This window comes from Condylostylus longicornis, unplaced genomic scaffold (assembly GCF_029603195.1).
Source record: "Condylostylus longicornis isolate FDR11 unplaced genomic scaffold, ASM2960319v2 ptg000013l, whole genome shotgun sequence".
NCBI classification, from domain to species: Eukaryota; Metazoa; Arthropoda; class Insecta; order Diptera; family Dolichopodidae; genus Condylostylus; species Condylostylus longicornis.
This window is the reverse complement of record NW_026577982.1, coordinates 15,182,663-15,203,130: the sequence shown is the minus strand read 5'-3', so window position 1 is coordinate 15,203,130 and position 20,468 is coordinate 15,182,663. Positions and strand designations below refer to the sequence as shown.

The 20,468-nt window shown below is 25.3% G+C and overlaps 2 protein-coding genes across 2 annotated transcripts in view; one reads left to right on the top strand and one right to left on the bottom strand.

Moving 5' to 3' along the window:
• Positions 1-5,675: 5,675 nt before the first annotated feature.
• Positions 5,676-13,927, bottom strand: LOC129605405 (zinc finger protein hangover). Its single transcript, XM_055515150.1, has 7 exons — positions 13,527-13,927; positions 11,445-11,930; positions 9,980-11,361; positions 8,998-9,917; positions 8,317-8,897; positions 8,064-8,258; positions 5,676-8,003 (listed from the first exon to the last, which is right to left on the bottom strand). Exons 1-7 carry the CDS (start codon positions 13,674-13,676, stop codon positions 6,486-6,488), a joined length of 5,232 nt encoding a protein of 1,743 aa, XP_055371125.1. The 5' UTR covers positions 13,677-13,927; the 3' UTR covers positions 5,676-6,485.
• Positions 13,928-15,992: 2,065 nt separating this feature from the next.
• The window catches only part of LOC129605589 (excitatory amino acid transporter 1), a 48,330-nt gene continuing 43,854 nt past the window's right edge, over positions 15,993-20,468 (top strand). The window contains exon 1 of the mRNA XM_055515454.1: positions 15,993-16,194. The gene's annotated coding sequence lies outside the window, so the exon portion shown is untranslated. The remainder of the gene's footprint in view (positions 16,195-20,468) is intronic.

The following is a 20,468-nucleotide window of genomic DNA, read 5'->3' as shown; positions in this document are numbered from 1 at the left end:
ATTATCATGAATGAAAAATGTCGTAACATATAATAATGATTACTTCAATTATATAATAACTTCGATTATACGTGACAAGTAAAACCAATTTTGAATTATTTTAAAACGTGTATTGACACATTTCTCAAGATATTTACAAAAATCAAAAATAATTTGAATATGTGGTAACAAAACCTTTACATGTATTTAATATTTATCTAAGATAATATAGAAGATATTCGAAAGGACATTAAGTGCTACAATACAAATATTTATAGGCTTATAAATTAAATAAAAAGAAACTAAAATAAATTTATTGTAATCAAAGATTTAAAAAAAAAATGTATTTTTCACTTTTCCACATAAATTCTTTGATATTATACACGAACCAAGCATATTTATACCAAGTACCAAGCAAGTACTCTTTGTATCTACTAAAATAAACTTTCAATATTTTAAAATATTAAATTTGCATTATATTGGAATGGCAAACTACATGAAAACTTTATGATTGAAAACCACATTTAACAGTCTTATGCAAAATTTTCTAACAGAATTAACACCATCTATTTGTTTTTTTTTTTTTATTATTTTTATAACCGCAAGTCTTCAAAGGAAACATGAAATATCGGTTGAACAAAAATAAAAGTATCAATAGTATTTTTGCGGCTGAATGGTCATCTGATTATTCTTATATACAAAAATTATAATTTTCCAATATTCAAAATTAACAAATATGTAAAATATAATGATTTTTGTCGTGAAATATTTTTTTAACATTAAATGAAAATTACAAAATTAGCTAATTTTTAAGAGTTTTATTTTAATATGGCTGCAACATTTACGTGATAACAATTTTTCTGGATAAAAACTTTTATAAAGATTTTTGAATAATTTTATTTACAAAACAATTTTTAAGGAATTTTGTCTAGAAGCGAAGAAACGTTTAAATTCATATTTTGCAATATACAACGAAAATTTTTCCAGTAATTTTTTAATTCATACATACATATATGTTTCGCTTAAACGAATGGTTCTCTACAGTGAAGTGACAAAAAACTGTTATATGTTGAAGATATGAAAACTCTTATAGGAATGCTTTTCAACAGATTTCAAGAAAAAATGCCATTTTTCTTAAAAAGAAGTCTGATATGAATTTTGACCCATTCGGTTCTGAAAGTTACCAATCCATATTTCAAATAAGACTTTATAGTAATTTTAACTGAACCACATTTGATCATTAATTGTTTTCTTAAAATTTCGTATGCAAATCTACTTATATTTGTATACGTACATTAATATAGTTGTCAACATTGTATTATAGATAGAACTGTGAAGATAAAATTATTACACAAATATTTCAACTTAAAGAATAACTTAAAAATGATTCAGAATTAATTATACATTCAAATTTTGCATTTTGAACTGAAATCTTTCGCGTATATTTTGACTATACATTATATAGAAAGCGATAGTCGGGATAATTCCTTCCAGACAAAATCTTATAAGCCAATTTTTTAACATTAACAAATGTGTATGTAAAACATCACAATAAACAGAAATTTGAATAAACTTGACGTATTTGGAAAATAAATTTTGCAAGTAAGATAATCTAAACAAAATAAAAATAAGGAAATTTAAATACTCTTTATTAATTTTTTAGGTCAAAGCACTCATTTCCCAGTAAAACTTCAATATATTTATTGAATTTGAATAGATACCTATCGTAAAAAAATGTGAAAGAAAATTGCTTTTACGGAATTTTCGTACATTTTCATTTTCCTATAGATGCGCTGTCAAATCAATTGAATATTGAAATGTTGATTTTTCAAAATTCCTTCATTAAATTGTATTTGCATTTTATTTCAAAGACAGAATATTTCAATAGCGAAAATCAAAGATTTTTTAATGTATGCATCTTATTGAAATATTGAAAAATGATGTGAACGTTATTATTAAATTGATACGATCGTATGTGATATTTTTGCCAAGAAATTTTTATATTTAATTTAAAATTTAATGATTAAGGTTTATTTAGTAAACGAAAATATTTTGCGAATTGAAAATCAATTTGAAAAATATGAAAATTTCAATGTCAAATTGTAAAATTTAATTAATACGCTCCATAAAATTCATAATGAAAAAAATTTATCAATTTTTAATGCAAAACCCTATACTTTTCCTAGAACACAAATTTAATTTATCGCTTTCAACGCAAATTTAATCCCATATCTTATTATATCAAAATTTTTATGTCTTAACATTGAAACAGTGCTTTTACAGTGGTTCTTTCCTTCTACAAACATACATGCACCGTCTATACCTAAATTTACTATTTAATAACAATTAGTTTCTTTTAATGAAAGTGTATTTAATATTAAAAATTAACATAAAATCGAAATCGTGAATTTTATACATACATAATATATGTAAATTTCAATTAATGGAATGAATACCACTTTATAATAAAAATGATATCCAATAATTTTAATGTAGCTATACATAATTTTTTTTTCTTAAGAGTACTTGAGTTTAAATCTTCTTCATATAACGTACATACAATGGGAACAAAAGATATCTTAATGAATAATTATTTTAAAATTGACATCAATTGAATTAGGCTTTGTAAAATAATAAAATGAAAGTATCAAAAGCAATAAAAATCTAGAATTGAAATTAAAATTTTGAATACCTTTAGGTATATAAAAATTAAAATTGTAGATGGACCAATAGCTCACTTGTAATATGATATTCTCAAATTCAAACGAGGTTTTTATATATAAGAAATTTACTTATGTCAATGATACCTTAAGCAAGTACTTCACCTATTCAATTGTTTAACAAATTGAATATTAAATACAAAATTTTACTTGTATTAAAAAAGTTCCTTAAAATCAATTTCAATAACGTGACCAATGTTTGGTGATGATGCCAAATAATTATATTTTTTAAGTGCTTCTTCGCTTTAACATTTCTTTAACATTATTCCAAAAATAATATGATAATATTATTCGTTTATCTTTTAAGTTTGATGAAATATTTTATAAGCACAATTTGAAGCTGGTATTTCAGCCAGAGGCAGTTAGTCAATTACCGGAACTATAATAAAATATGTTACATATAATAGAATTTTAAATACTGCTTATGTACATAAAACATACAGAAAATCTTTATCTTTTACTTTGTTTTGGATATTCAAACAATAGTTGATTTCGGCAGTAATTTTATCGACATCTTTTAGAAGAAGATATTGAATAGTGTAATATGTACATATTATAGTGGATAAAAGGTTCGTCATAAAACTATACAAGTATTTTGTAAATTTTATTATATAAGACCCAATTTTTCTCACATTTATTAATTTATATGACCTCTTATTCTTCATTTTTAAAATATTTCTGAATTTAATGTATTTGAATATCTTAAACATATTATTGTAAAAAGGTATTTCACGTAAATTATTAGTAAGTTTAGTATATTTTGCAAAAATTTTAATTTAAATAATAAAAATCGTATAGCAATTCGAAAAGAAGAATGAATATTAAAAAGTTGTAAATTGTAACTATTAATTCTTTATTATCATAAAAGTTGCCATACGTCAATACACCATTTCTGTATGAATTTCTTCCAACTTTTAAAATTTTTTTGTGAATTTCCAAAAATATGTACAAACATATGTATGCACATTGCACAACAAAAAGTTTACCAAAAAAAAAAAAAATAACAATATTGTTAAAATTTCAAGAGGATTCAAAAAATATAATGAAAGTACACACTTATGTATGTGCTTATACATTAAACGAGTGAATGTAAGAAAGATGCACATCATTGTAATTCACACCTTTTTTCGGCACAATAAGAAAATTATTAATTTTATTTTCTGTATAAATTTAATAAAAAAAAAATAAATGAGTAAATACTGTAAATTGGTGTTAATATAAAATATTTTTCAATAAATTTCAATAAAAAATTTTTTTATTAAAACGGGAACTAATTAAAATTGTTGTGGGCGTAGTACTCATACACGTCATGTTTTGTAAACTGTGAAATAAAAATTATAGTAAGAAGGACCATTTCGAAATTTTAATCAAAATCTGCCTTTTGATTTCAATGGAATTTAAATTTGGGGAATAATAAATAAAAAATTTGCAATAATAAATGAAATTATGAGAAAAGCCAACATTTTTACATTGCCAAGATGGCAACATAAAAATAAAATAAAGCATAATAATTATGTATATAAGTTTTTGTTCGTTTATCTTTTCGTCATCGTTTCTGATTCTATATTTTTTTATACTGGATCTTCATCATTAATTAACTTCTATATGAACATAAATTTGTTTATGTGATTATGGGGAAACTGCTCTATGAAATATAACAGTATAAGTATTAGGAATTATTAGGAATTTCGTAATTACAAAACTATTGCAAAATTTTAAAGTTGTTGTCGATTTGGCATTAATTAGTCCATAGCTTGTATTTATTATTGAATGTAAAATGTAGTAAATTATGAAAAAACACATAAAATAAATAACCACAAATATTTTAAATTAAATTTATTTTTCACTAATATAAGATTTATTTTTTTAAAGTATTACTAAATAACATAAAACTACTTTTTATTCTATCTAGGGATATCAATCATATTAAAATCAGGTTAACTTCAAAATTTAAGAATCACTTAATTTAAATGTACATATGTGTAATGTGTGTACGTGCATGTATAAATCGTAACTGATTGCTCCGAATATTTTTAATTACACCAGTTTAAAAAAAAATTTCTGTTCAATTAGTTTGATTATTTTCACATTGTCCTTTACTCTAATTTCATTCATATTCAACTCACAAATCTCATCATACACTCATAAATTTTTCACTTATTAAATTTTATCATTTTTTTAACTTGTTAGAAATATTTTAACAATCTAGAAAAATTTCTCAAATTTAAATCATACTTTTTTTATTAGTTTTTTTGTTTTTTAGGAAAATTTCATTTATGTTGGAATTATCGTAACGAAATTCTCCAATTTTTAAAATTAAAATAAAATATTTGAATCGTTTTAATTATATTATTTTAACTGAACATAACATAACAAATTAGTAATTCTTTAAATTATTTTTTTTTTGGATTTAGCTTCTACTAATAACATAAATTAAAATTTAATTTTATATGTGTTTAAGGCATAATTTTATTTAAAAGAGATTAACCCCATCTATTTACATAAAATTTATATTATAGGATTCCAATTGAATTTATAAGTGTGTGTATATCAAAATATTTTATAAAATGTAGTGAAAAAAATAACATTGTGTTACAAATATTATTTTTATTATTTGTATTAAATATATTTTTTTCATAGTAAATTTTAAGAAATCAAAGTTTTTTTCTTTCTTACAGAAAATAATATTTATAGCAATATTGGTTATGAATTAAAACTCTAAACTGGAAAACAAATATATTACATATTGTTGTTATTCTTACAAAATTATAGGTAAAGGTTATTCAAGTGATATAACAGTGCGATACTTAAAATGTTGTATGTAAATATATTTCTATATATAATAATTAAGACACAATTTTTATTGTAAATAATTATTAATTGATAAAATTGAAAATTTAAGTAATTATTAAACAATGATAGAAATACTAACAGAAAATTATAGAAAATAATAGTAATAGCAGTAATTTCAAATAAGAAAATGAAAATGGAAAAAAAATTACAAAAAAGTTCATTGAATCAATATTCTATTAATTTGATTATTGATGAATTTTCTAATCAAATTGGTAAAAGAATATTAAGCATTCTTTTATTAAATCCAAGCTGTAAAATTCCAATTCATTTGGAAATCAGTTAAATCTTTTTTGTTAACATTTTCCTAACTCAAAAATAAATAAATTAAACATATTATGGACCCATGGTAAAATACTGTTTTTATCCTAAATTTTTACATATTAGAGTTCTTGTGAAACTGAGCCAAATTTACTTTAATAATGTCATTCAAATAAATTTTATTGTAATAAATAAATTAATATTATGTATATATGTGTTTATATTTCCAATTTAACCAGTAGCGCCCAACATTTCAATGTTCTTTCAAAACATTTATTTTTAATCATTGTAAAAAATATGCTTTTATTTGTATTTTCTGTTTTTTTAGTAACAACATTTAAGTACTTTATATTTTTATTTGTTGTTTTTCCTATATATTTTTTTTTATAATTTAAGTATTAAAATTAATTCTACCTATAGCATATCGGACATAATTTTAAATATAGCATATGAATTAAATTGAATCTGTAAAATTTTAGAATCGAAGTGAAAAAGACTGCATGTTTAAGATCTTATCGTGACTAAGATTAAAATGAAAAGAGGTCCTCAATTAGTTTTAAGCACTAAATTCAAAACTTCAAAAAAACTATACATCTAAGTAAATCAAAACATAATTTTAAACGGTATCTACAATTGTCATTTCCACAACAATTAAAAATTAAAAATTTATTATATTTAATTTTCATCCTCAAACTGATTTTCATTACCGTCTTCTTCATCGTCCATGAAATGTTCATAATTTTCAAGGTTTAAATTACTTTCATCTATTATTTCATTCTTCTCGTGATCCAACGCCGAGTTAGAATCTGCATTTGAATCTAAATGTGTAATATTATTTTCGTGATATTCAGCGTCATCATCATGCACAATTTCTTCACCGATAACTTGTTCATTAATATTCTCTTTAACCATATATTCTTCATCATTATCATCTTCGGCTACATCTTCACTATTACTGGACAAATCTTGGTTACTGTCATTGCTATAAACAATGCTTTCATCCAAACTTTCAGTTATTGGTTGAGCAGATGTAACATATTTATGATCATAATCATCATCTTCATCATCTTCTTCTTCAACATCGCTAAAATTTTCATCTGTACTTTCTCTCGTTTGGCGTGAATCATCTTCATCGGGATCTTCCGCGAATTCTTTCTTTATTGTTAAATTCTTTCGATTAATTATCAATTTTTGCATTTGTTTTGGTTTCTCGTTATTGTTCTCTAAATGATATTCATTTCTACTTTGGTATTGTATATTATTTTTATCTTTTTGAACCTCCGGGGATCCTTTTTCTAATTTGACTTCCACTTCGTTTTCCACATTAGAAGTTTTCACTTCTTTTTGAATTGGTGAATTACTTTTTTCTTTAACTTTGTCATCATGTTCTAATTTAGTTTTCAATTTTTCAAATTCATAGAAATGCGTTGTCACGTGCGATGTCAATTGTTCTGCATTGTCGAAAGTTTCTTGACATAAATCACAGGAATGGGGGCCAGATACATCATTCACGTCGTCATCAGAAACCTCATCATCCGTATCGTACTTATAATCATTATCCTCCTCATCTTCGTCCGGCTCATCGTCATCTGTTTCAGAATCAGAATCAGAGGATGAGCTGGAATCGGACGTTTGCTCTTTACTAAAGTCTTCTTCCTTAACCCTTTTGCTTTCTAAATTCTCGACGTTGTTACCTAAAATTGATTCCATATTGTTTTCGTTAAGAGTCATGTTGTCATTTAAGTCGTGGGTGTCCATTTCGGTATCAGATTTCTCATCGCAATTCTCTGTTTTAATTAACGTTTTGCTTAAAGTTTCTATTTTTGATTCGTTATCTCTTCTGTGAGAATGTATGTGTTGAAGCAAATCGTCTTTCCTATTAAATATTTTTTCACAAATATCACAACTCCACTCTTGTTTATTTGATGAAAAGTCGTTTTTGACATCAGAGATTTTATGATCTAACCACTCGTCTTGAGTTTTAAATTTTAGATTACATTTTTTACACTCCAAAGGCTTTTCTTTTTGAAGAGTTTGAGATTTATTAAGCATTTCGTTATGCGATTCTAAAACATGACTTTTCATGTCGCTAGATGATGAGAATGTTGAAGAACAATATTTACATTTCACAAACGAAGGAGAACTTTTACGCTTCTTTGCAAAAGATTGCCACACATTTGGATCGGCTTGAGTCTGATAATAAGTAAGTAATACTTCAAAAAACCGAATTAAAACGCTAAATTTAAAAAATACCTGTTTTCCATCACTTCTAAAATGCCAATTACGATGAACTTTTAAAGCTGTTAGTTGTTGGAATGTTTTAGGACAAATATCACAAACAAACTCTCCATTTTCATTTATTCTTTTTTGTAGAACCTGGTCAGGGTCTTCAGGTTCTGTGTCAAACATCGCGGCCAAAGGATTGTCTGTATAAAATGACTCTTCATGCTAAATTAAAAAATTAAATAGTAAGATAGAATAAGTATTAAATAATTTTAATTATTACAATTTTCATGTGTTTGCTAAAAGCTTCCTCGTCAGAAAATTTGATTTGGCATACAGTACAAGGTACTTGAGGTATTTGCGTAACAGGTACTTGAACAGTTTGTACATCTTCACCACTCACATGTATTATTTCCTTATGATTTTCTTTCTTTTCAACATGAATTTCAGAATTCATTCCTATTTCTTTTGAATTAATAGAATCTACTAAATTATTTTGTTCAGCAGCAATTTTATTGAAAGGAATTTTATGCAAATGTTGCATGTGGAATTCAAAATGTTCTTTTGTAAAAAACATTTTGTTGCAGGTATCACAGAAAGAAGGAGAAGGTAGTACTGGATGCTTTTTATATCGATGCACCCATAAACTTTTGCGACCACTATAAACATTACCACAATCTTTGCATGAGTAATCACTTGAATCAACTTCATCGTGAATATTAATATGTATGGCAAGCTTCTTATTGCTATCAAAATTACTAGCGCAGTATCTACATTGAAACCAAAACTGAATGTTCTCATTGTTTTGAGAAACGTTGCCGCTGTGTTTATTAGCATTGTTGTCGACTAATTTAGCTTCTTCCGCTAAAAAACAACATTTTTGAAAAAGAATAAAAATAATATTATCAACAAAAAGTAAAATTTTCAAAAAATGAATAGAATAAAGGAAATTTACTGAACTCACTTCCACTTAAATTAATAGCCAAATTATGAACCGACTGTTTATGAGACATCAACTCTTCTTCACTTTTATAGACGATTGAACATATATCACACTCATATTGCAAATTTTCTGCCCCAATATCTTTTAAGATTTTTCCATGTATTTTAATCATGTGGACTTTTAAACCTTTTTCGTGAGCAAATTCAGCACGGCAAATAGCGCAGTGAATAAATTGGACGTTCTGAACGTGATGATCAACCAACATATGGCGTCTATAAACCTTTTTACTTGAAAATCTTTTTTGGCATAAACGACAACGCATTCGTCTAAACCGATGTTCCAAAGCTAAAACTTGATTGTTTTTTATAAACTTTTGAGCATTTTCCGCTCCATTCGACTTTGTCTCGACTTTGGTGGGGGGTAGGCCTAAACTTGCTCGCCTTGCCATTTCTTGAGCATTGTGGGCTCTCATATGATTTGATAGACCCTGACTGCTATTGAAAACAGAATGACAAATTTTGCATTCATGAAGTGACGACTGTTTGATTGTCAATGCTTTCTTATCATTATTTACATTAGAATTTGTAAAACTTGACTGTTTAACTTTTTGTTTCAACTTATCATCCCCTTCCATTTTATTGGATACACTTAGTTCATTAGATTGATTAAATTCATCATTTAACTTAAGTTTTTTATTTGGAGGTTCTTCCACACTCAAATCATTTTTGTCTTTATTATCTCCACTTCCATTAGTAATTGACATTAGATCTTTCATTACGTAATCAAAACGACCAGTATATTTAGCTGAATCTTTTGGATTATTGAAGGAGTTTTGCGTAGTTCCTTGTTGTCTAGTATATGAAAGACTAGTATGAATTTTTATATGTTCTTTAAAAACTAAAACGTCATCATATTGAGAAAAGCATATACAACATATATATCTAAAATTAAACAAAAAAATCATAAATTTGTATATAATACTATTTACGCATAACTGAAATACCTGTCATGCTGTTCAGTTTGATGATTTACCCAACTATCCTTGTCACTGAACTTCTCTAAGCAAATTCTACAGTAAATTTCAGCATCCCGTTTAGGTTTTGCCAACTTTTTATTATGAACATCCCACATATGCTCCCTCAAATTAGATAACCTGGGAAAACCAACAAAACATAAAGAACATTTATATGTTTGCGGAAGCTGGTCAGGATGTTTTGCTTCCATATGCCTTAATACATTATTATAGTTATTATATCTTGCACCACAAATTTTGCAATTTTGTGGCATACGTGAATGAAATTGTGTTTTAACTGGAGGAACACTTTCAACTTCTTTTGATGTTGTGGATTCGTTGGATTTTTGTGGAGATGATTCAACTTTTTCTTCACAATCATCTAAATATTTTAAATCAGATAATAAGCTACTAGGTCTACTATCTTTGCTGTTATTTGCTTGTAAAGGTACATGTTCTTTGTAAACATGGTCCAAAAATGTTTGATGGTTTTCAAATTTAGTGTTACATGTACTACATCGAATATTTAATATGCACTCCATATTATTATAATGCCGTTTGCGCTCGATTGCATCATCAATTTTTAAACTGCAAAAGACACATGTGTCCGGGGAAGATTCTTTTTTCTGAATTATTTCTCCATGATCTTCATGAACATGATTTCTAAATTCCAATTTTAAACGAAATTCTTTTGGACATAACTTACATTCGTAAAATTTATTTACTAATAACTCTTTTGCTTTCATTTTATCTGATTTATCGTATTTTTCAATTGTAGGGTCATTCGTATACAATTTGTATAAGTTAATACAATTTCGCCTTTTGACATGTGAAACAAAAATTGCTTTGGATTCAAATTGTTTCAAGCATTTGAAGCAACTAGCTCGAGGTAATTTTGGATATTTCTTTCTCATATGTGCCATAAAATTTTTATATTTTGGATAAAGTTTTGAACAACATTTGCAAGTTAAGGTTTGATATTGCTTCAAGAATTCCTCAAACTCTTCAATGAAGGCCAATTTTTGAGGTGTTAACATGTGTCTATATTTTTCGGGCTTATCATATTCATATATTCCCATCATTTCGGGAGTTAAAGGAATAGGATTTGATTTACGTCTAATATTTTTTGGTGTAGAGCTTTGTACTGTATTTGAAGTCGTCGATATGGACAAAGGTGGAATAGACGTGTCATTAATTAAACCATGTAAATTACGCTCATGGCGTCTTGCATTGGCTCTGGTAGAAAATTTCATTTTACATATACGACAATCATGTGGTTTTTGAGATGGCGCACCGGGTGATGTAGGTGCCTTTTCTTTAGATTCAGATCCGAATTCATTTAAATTTTCTGATGAAGCTCCTAGAGATGCACTCTATCATACATATTATAGCCAAATTAATTTTAGTTACAATGTTTAAAACAATAAAAATAAAAAATAGTAACTGTAGAACTTACCAAAAAGGCAAATGGGTTGACATTATCATTACCAATTGATTGCAATCCTAGTGAAGTTAATATTTGAGGACCGTTTTCTCCTCCGCTTTTTGTAATAGTTAAGTTTTTATTTGCTGCTAAGCGTTTTAATTCTTCCTCTTCAATTACATCTGTGGCAAGGAATTGTGTTGGATCTATATCACATCTAACAGATTCATCTTCATCTAATTTCTGTTCTTCACATTCATCTAAAGGTTCTTCTTTAATTTGAACTGGTATACTTTTTTGTCTCTCATTTGATAAATTCATCCCATTATTAAAAGAGTCGTTGTAATGTGTTACGCGTAAATCTCGAATTTCTTTCTGTAGTGTAACGTTTGCTCCTACCAGCCATTCTTCCTGTTTTTTCTGTGCATTTATACAACGATTTTTGAAACTCTGCCAACAATTTAAGTAACTAATACATATATGACATATTCTAGTTGAAAGCGAATCATCTTTTGTAACCTGGAAAACAAAAAGTTTTGTAATTATTTGTGATTATTCGCATATCCATATGTATATGTACAAAAACAAAGACTTATAGGTATTTTAAACAAAATTGTAACTGCAGTGAATATTCAAAGCTTTTTAGTATCAAACGATATATAGATTTCAATCACGTGATAGGATAAAAACTGAAACGTTGGCGATTTTGAAACTACATGGTGTGTACATGATGTATGATTTTGAAAATGCATATGGTTCAAAACAATCTACCTACGTATTTTCTGAGAGTTATTAAAAACTCATTTAAGGCTATGTAGTTTAATAAGAGAAAAATTACCAAAATACAAAATTTTTGTATAGATACCTAGTTAAATAATGCATTCCTAATACCTTATTTTGCGTTTTATAATTTAAAATTTTATTTTCCAAAGCAGTGTGCTTAGTACATACCCGCTATCTAAAAATTTTATCAATATCAATTTTTGCGTATTTGATGAAAATTATTTTATCAAAAAAAAAATTGAACCATTCTAATATATAAACAGGTTCCTAGGTTGGTCGAGATAAGATTTGAAAAGAAATTCGACACTTTTCTTATTTTCGCAAAAAATGATATAATAAAAATACAGTTTAATCATAATAAAATAAAATTCTTGAAATCTACAATTTTTTTCTTTCGTTATTATTTAACCTTTGGCTGACAAACACTATCATAGGTATTACTTCAAAAAATTACTTTTTCTTTGCTCACACATAATAATCTGTAGACAATTGCTCATACATATCAGTCCACTTCCACCACAATTATTCTCAATTTCAATGTAACCTAACCTCAATCTTTCAAAATGAGAAAAGCTATTTCAACCAATTTTAAAGACAATATCACTCTCGATAATCTATAGAAAATTCTTTGCGTCGTCATTCAACACAATATCCAAACAATTATAAATATGGCTACTACGTATTTGTTTGATTATTAACAGCGCCAAAAAAATATAAAAACGCCAAACCAACAGTGAGACAGGAAACTGAAACCATACCATGCAGGTACAGCTGGCACAGATAAAATGGCACACAGTATGGAAATGTCAAAAGCTAAGCTAAGTAAAATAATTTCACCGTCATGGCTGCTTCCATTATCTAATCTAAAATAAAAATTATAGTTTTTCATATTTTTGGTTAAAACTACAAAATGATTCAAAAAGTTCACAAATTTCTTTTTTTTTTCTTAGAATACATCAAAAACGGGAATTTAAAAAGTATCCAGGGTAACTAAAGCGATACAATGTTATAGATTTTCTTTATTACTCATATTTGAAATTAATATTCCAAATCCAATATGGCCAACCAGATTCAATCTAATTAAATATATGGGTTGGCATACTTTTTAGCTCCGAAGTAGAAAGTCATGATCACCTTGAAATTTTTTTACACAGACTTATATTATATATAGATTATAATATTTAATGCAGACTATTTTTTGTTTGTACTTATATTCAAAATCATAAGTATATCTTATGCATATATGTAACTATAATGATGACATGATTGAATCCGTTGTTTTAACACGTCAATTATTCAACACAAGTTTAATTGTTAATTATATATACTAACCTTTATATTAACGCAAGCATGAATTTTATTTGAAATTGATTCCTTATCAGATATATGTAAATTTCCATAAATGGAAACACATTCATCGTCTGGTGCTAAGCATAATCGACAACAATTTTGCCTCGCACGAACAATCGTCTCTTCCGACATTATTATTTTCCTCTACTGCAAATTTCTTTTTTTATTTTCCAAATGTATCTAGATGGTTATTTCTAGATTTCATTGTTTCTCAAAACTCCTATGTTTGCTTTTAATAGTTTTCAGTAAGTACTTAACAACAATTTATTGTAGTTATTCAAAAATTACAATCTTTAATGAGTAACCAATGACTGAAATAGCTTTAAAAGACTGATTCACGATTCACTTCACTAGCCAAAGCCACTTCATCCAAGAAGATCTATAAAAGTTTCGTTAATCAATTACCAATAACCCCTGATTTGACACATAAAAAGCGAATATAAATAAAAAAGAATTGTAAAAACAACAGCTGGGTATTTATATTCACAATAGAATTGTGGAAAAAAGGTGGTTTTAACCCAACAAACTAATTGAAATATATTTTTGTTTTCTAAATTTATATATATATTTTTATTTTCCAAATTTTTATTTCAAAAACGGGTACTTTCACGAGACAAAAACAAAAAATAACTCAGTTAAATTTTAATAAATAGTAAGACTTGAGGCAAGTTTTAAAAGACGTTGATTTAAAAGTAATTGTTTTATCTATTGACATTGTCAAAGTATATGTTAAAATTTATACGACTTGTCAAAAAGTTAAATTATAAATCTTGGTGAAAAAAAGCACGCTCACGACCTAGAGACCCTGCCATTATTGTCAAAAAATGTTAATGAATGGAAAAATGAGTAAAAAATAGTTTATCAACGAAAGTTTATCAAAGAAAATACGAGTAAATGACTGCATCTTAAAACGACATACAATAAACTGAGGTTATCAGTTAGTTCAAAATTCAATTTGATGCTAGCGTTATACTTTTTTTGAAACCATTTGAATCGTAATTTTGTAAAAGAATAGTCTTTTTTCATAAAACTCTTCAATTCCTAGCGTCGATGTGAAATGAAATCATTAAAAATGACTTTATTTCAATTAAATTCTGGAAAACTGTTATGCTTTTCAATTTTAATGTAAATAGCACAAACAGAAATTCAAAATAAGTCCAGGAAAAAAATTATGAAAACATAAAATCATATTTTATTCTTTTATTATTTATTTCGTATATTTATGTTGAAAGTGTGAAAGCAGCATTCATTATTCATTTCAACATTCAGTATCGTATTTATTTTTAAGGTTTAATACTTACATTAAATTAACAAATTTTGTTATTACCCAATAAAACCGATAAACTTAATACTCACTAGCGCCAATAAAAAAAGTAGTTCTATTGTCTAATTACACAAGTTGTCTTCTATATATCACTGCAAGTTTTATTATACATACAGAAATATGCATTTGTTTAAACATACGATATTAGTAAGAAGAAAAAAACGCAGCTATAATATTTTAGTTTTCTTGGCTCGTATTTACAATGCAATGTTCGCCTAACGTCATGCAATAATTTCATACAAGATAAAACGATTAATTGATGGTGGTGAAAATATTAATAATAAAAAACTCATTCTATTGATTGACGTTCACTTTCCACAAAAATACCATTCAGCTCATTAAAATTAAACGGCTGAATGATATTTTTGTTGGAAGTTTGCCCCAGATTGGGAATCATTTAATGTAAAAAAGTATAAATTTTAATACTTATATAAAATTATCTTTGAATTTGGCCTTTCTTAAGAAATATACGTATTTTTATTTTTAATTAAAATTAAAACTAATTTGTTAATATTTAATTTAATAAAAGGGACTATAATTATAATTCAATTGAGAAACGACTTGACATATCTAGATTATGTTACATTGTTGGGTTAAATTACATTAAAATTTTTCATAATCTTTGAGCTTTAATTAGAAGCTTTGATTAATATTAAATTTTTGCAAAAGTATTTTTGCAAATGTATGTTTAGAATATGGACTATATGGAATAATATTATGAACATGTAATTTGATTCCTTAAATGCAACCTTTATTTTAAATTCATCAGCATTTATGTATAATAAATTAAACCAACTCGTACCTACTACTCTCTATTTAATCAAATAAAATAATTCAACACACTCTTCTATGTATATATAATGCACATATATACATACCTTAATTCGCCGATAATCTACACAGAGTTAAAAATTTATGTAAAAAAAATTACTCAATTCCAAAAGCTTTTCAATTAAAAAATTAAATTCTCTTAAGAATTCTACGCAACGTAATCTTTTTAAGAACTATACTTTTTTTTATTTTATATACAAAACAAAATGTTAAAGCATATGAGTTTAAAAAACAAAAAGAAAATTTTCAGATGCTCAGAAAATCAGTCAGTTCTTTTTGGATTTTAGCCAATATTAGAAGTACAAAAATTCGAGAAAAAAAAATCGTGTCAGTTAATAAATTTTTTTTAAAATAATTTTTAATGTTTTATAATTATAATTAAAAAGAAGATATAAAACTTAAAATTTTTGCGATATAGCAAATGGTGTTAATATTACCTGTAATAATAATTAATTTTTATAATTAAAATATTTTGATTTGAAATTTTCTATATAGGTAAATTATGAATAAAATAAATTGTTTTTTTTTTTCATAAAGGAAATATTTTGATATTTGGTATTGTAATAAGCAGAAAATGCTCTTATAAATCAATTGGAAAAAATATGTTCTGTATTAATTATTAAAAAATAAGCAGCGAAAAAAATAAACAAGTTCAGTTTTTTTTTTAATATTATCCACAATATAATTATAAAATCTCTCTCACACCCACGTGCAATAATAAAAAAATGCAAAATATAGGTCGGATCGATTGTATATATACACAAACAAACACATATAATGTATATACGATTAAATTTATAAAATACTCTTGATTTTTGTTCGCATAATAAAATTAAATAAAAAAAAGTGTCCGTCCTTGGTTAAAATTATGAAAATTCATAAAAAGCAAGGAAAATATTTTAAAGGTTGTCTATGTATTTTTTTTTAAATAAATAAAATTTACTTATATGCGTACTTGTATATTTGAATATATTTTATTAATTTTGCAAGAAAAACTTTTAATTGTGTGATCTTGTTAAGGTTAACACTTTTTTCCTCTCTCTATACGCAACATCAAAATAATAAAAGGAACTTTGAGCATAATGTGCAGCATAAAAACTTTGAGAATTTTTGTTTGTTTGTATACTCAAGTTCTCATTAATAAGCAGAAAAATCAAAGCATGTGTAATTTTAAGTGCAATTTTGCAAATTTAAATTTATTATACTCTTTAATAACTTTAAATTTGATTTCACGGTGGTTTTTGTCATATTTTAAATTTTTTTTGGATAGCTTTTGTTTTTTAACGTTCTTAAATTTGGTTTTTTTTTTCCTTTTTTTCTTGTTGCAATAATTACTTTGTATAATGAGTTAATTTTATTATTTTGACATTTTCTATCATCCCAATTTTATAATTATGCTATTGTGAATTGGTGAATTGGTTTATTTTTTTTTATTGAAAAGGATAACATTTTTTGTCAACATGTATGTTAATTTAAAAAAAAATAATATGTTCTTCTACTTTATGATGTTATTAAATGAGCGCATAATGTAAATGTAAATACATAATAGTATGTAAAATATTTACATGCACACATGCATATGTACATTACAAATTTATAGGTTAAGCGGGTAAATTCCAGTAGTACTAGTAGTAAAAAAAATTAGGCGATGAAGAAGATTTTTTTTAATTTAAAACCAAAAAAAAAAAAAAACTGATCATTGGCTATAAACTTACGATATAAAGATTGTGAAAGTGTGCAACATTTGTAGTTTCTTTACTCAAAGAATTAATTAAATTTTTATTAGAAAAAAAGGTGATTTTGCTCGAACATAAAACAGTGTAACTGGTATACATTTGATTTATTATATAATTTGTTATATTTTATTGTGTTTGTGCACTATTATAAGCTATGACTGTGATTTGAATTAATGTGGGTGTTTTTTTTTAATTTGAAATTAAAATAAGGGGTTTTATTATAATAATCGCAAATTACTGCGCAATTAAAGCTTTAAATACTTGATTTTAGTATTTAAATACTTAAAACAATAAGACTTTAATAAGACTGTAAATATTTTCATTTTTTTTTTTTTATAATATTTGGACAATTTTTTTGCAAAAGAAATATCAACTAACTACTTACATTCTTCTGATTCATGTGAGCGAGTATGTGTTGCAAAAATAAAATATTTTATGTGTATGTATGTATGTATATGTATCTTATATAATGTATGCAAATTCATCTGATAATGATCTTTACGTGATGATAACATAAAAACTGTTGTTACTTGGTGTGTAAATAATCTCTTGAAAGTAAAATTTTCTTCAATTAAAAATCAATAAAAAATTATTTTTAAATTTTATAAAGAATTCATATTTTATTTATAGAATATGGAAAAAAATTTGAAGAAGAATATTTTTTAAATTTTTTATTTTCTAAAACTTTTAATTTTTATATTGGATGATGTTTATAAACAGTTCAATTAACTTTAATACTAACATTGCATTTTACAAATGCAACACAAGTGAGAGGGACATTTAATAGAAATTATTACCATAAAATTCACAATGAAATAAATTCCAAAGTTTAAATTGAATTCACTGCTTCATCTCATTTAAGATGGATTCAAGCTCAACTAAATGTATAGTAGATCCCATTTTAACACAAAATTCAAGACATTTATATAACGTCATATTTTATTTAGAAATATACGATAACAAGCTCTTCAAATAATGTTTCAAGAAAGTATAAAAATAATTTCATTTATTCTTCAATATTCAAGTGATTCAGATATAAACACTTAGAAATATCTCGAAAGTGGCTATTGAAGCACTATTCTAATCTTGGAAATCATAATATAGATAAAGGTTTTTTATGATATTTTAATAGTACACTGAATTATATAAATGTATAGATATAATTATGCAATTAATTCTATTTCACTATTTTTAAGTTTTAATATTAATACTTTCTTATTAATTAATCTTTTGATTTTTATCTAAATACTGTACAAATATTTCTATCAATTATTTAATAACTAATACATTATTTTATTGTATATAAATACTCTTATTATTTTTAATTTTTGTTTTTCCACATTCCTATATATATATATAAGTGTACATATTAAGTTAGCTTTATACTTATCGTATTTCATCAGATATGAAGAAAAATCGAAATTCGTACGTTGGGATCTGAAAACTCATATAAGAAGGCTCGAGGTGTGGGATCTGAATGCAAAGAGAAATGCAAAATGTCAGTAGGTGTTTATTGTTCGTATAGAATCATTTCATGACACCCGGTATATGTACCAATTTTCAATTTCCAATTTGAGTTGGAAATTACCCAAATTATACGTTTTGAATTAGTTTTCTGAGATTCGATTAACCAAGAGGGAAAAAGAGTAAAATAACACTAGATATGACCAAAATAAAACTATAATGACAAACTTTCGAAATATCATGAAATTTCGGACAAAAGTTACTAATCATTTCATATAAAGGTCATGATCAAGTTTATATTAAAATTAAATAAAGAATTAGGTTTAATTAAAATTTACAATTTACTATAAAATATTTTTTTTATATATTTGACTATAAGGATTCATTAAATGAAAATTTTTAATACCTGTAGACATATTTTTATAATCTAAAGGCCTAATTTTTCTCTTTTTCACAAAAACCTACTTTTATTCATTTGAAATTATTTTCCTTTTTCACATTTATGGTTGTAAAATATTTGAAAAACGAGTACACATATTTCCGATTTAAAAACTTTAATTTTTCATTCATAAAATTAATCTAGAAAAAAATATTCAATTTTGTAAATTTTTTTCTCTTGTTTTTCTTTTTTTCGAGTACCTATTTTGTATAAGTGAGACGCAAATGAGCTCTATTCAAAGTTTTTGTTCATTTACAATTTTTCGTCTTCTCTTTTTTTTTTTGCATTTTCACTTTTTAATGTATTAAACTTGTATACAAATATGTGTGTATGTATATACATGTAGTATATATGCATGCATAAGTATGTTGCATTATTATTATATTTATTGTGTTGGAACAAAATTCACAAAAAGTTTTAGATTTTTTAATAATTTTTTTTTTATATTTTTGACGATTTTAAAAAAATATTTTGTTATTTCGCTTTTTTTGGCAAGAAACTTTTGTAATTTAACCATTACATTTTTTCTTGTCCCAAACTTCTTTTTAATGGTTTATTCAAAATTAAAAAAAAAAAACATTTTTTGTATCACGATTTAAAGAACGATTGATTTTTTTTTGTTAATCAGGCGGCTGTCGAATAGACAAAAATAATTTTTAGGTATTGAGAATAAATTATAATAACTGAATGACAAAATTTTCGAAATTGACTTTTTATGTTAAAATGCAATTTTCGAACTTAAGTAGTAAAAATTTTATGTACCCAAACTTATATACGGTTTTCCAGAATGATGGTTTTGTGTTGTATTGTAGTTCCATAATAATTCCAAAAGTAATTATGAATTTTTTCTGCGCTCACGTCTGTTCTAGAGCTCAAACTTCAAAACTACGATTTCATCATAAATCAAGTTATGTACTCGCATGTATGCTTGTCATATCCAGTTTAATTTTACATACATGTGTATGTATGTATGTGTGGTACATATAATTTTGTACAAGCTCAAAATCCTTTCAAATTAAATTGAAAAAAAAATAAGACACTACACTAGGAAGCTAATTAGAAATTCAGCGATCTTCTATAACAGCAATGAAAATATATAAATAAAAATTTGTTTTTTTTTTTACCTGGAG

Excerpts from the sequence above, each read along its gene's own strand:
- LOC129605405 (XM_055515150.1), bottom strand. The coding sequence starts at position 13,676 with ATGTCGGAAGAGACGATTGTTCGTGCGAGGCAAAATTGTTGTCGATTA. Across the intron at positions 11,931-13,526 it reads ATGCTTGCGTTAATATAAAG|GTTACAAAAGATGATTCGCT; the intron begins GTTAGTATATAT and ends TTTGTTTTCCAG. Across the intron at positions 8,004-8,063 it reads TTAGAAGTGATGGAAAACAG|ACTCAAGCCGATCCAAATGT; the intron begins GTATTTTTTAAA and ends ACTTATTATCAG.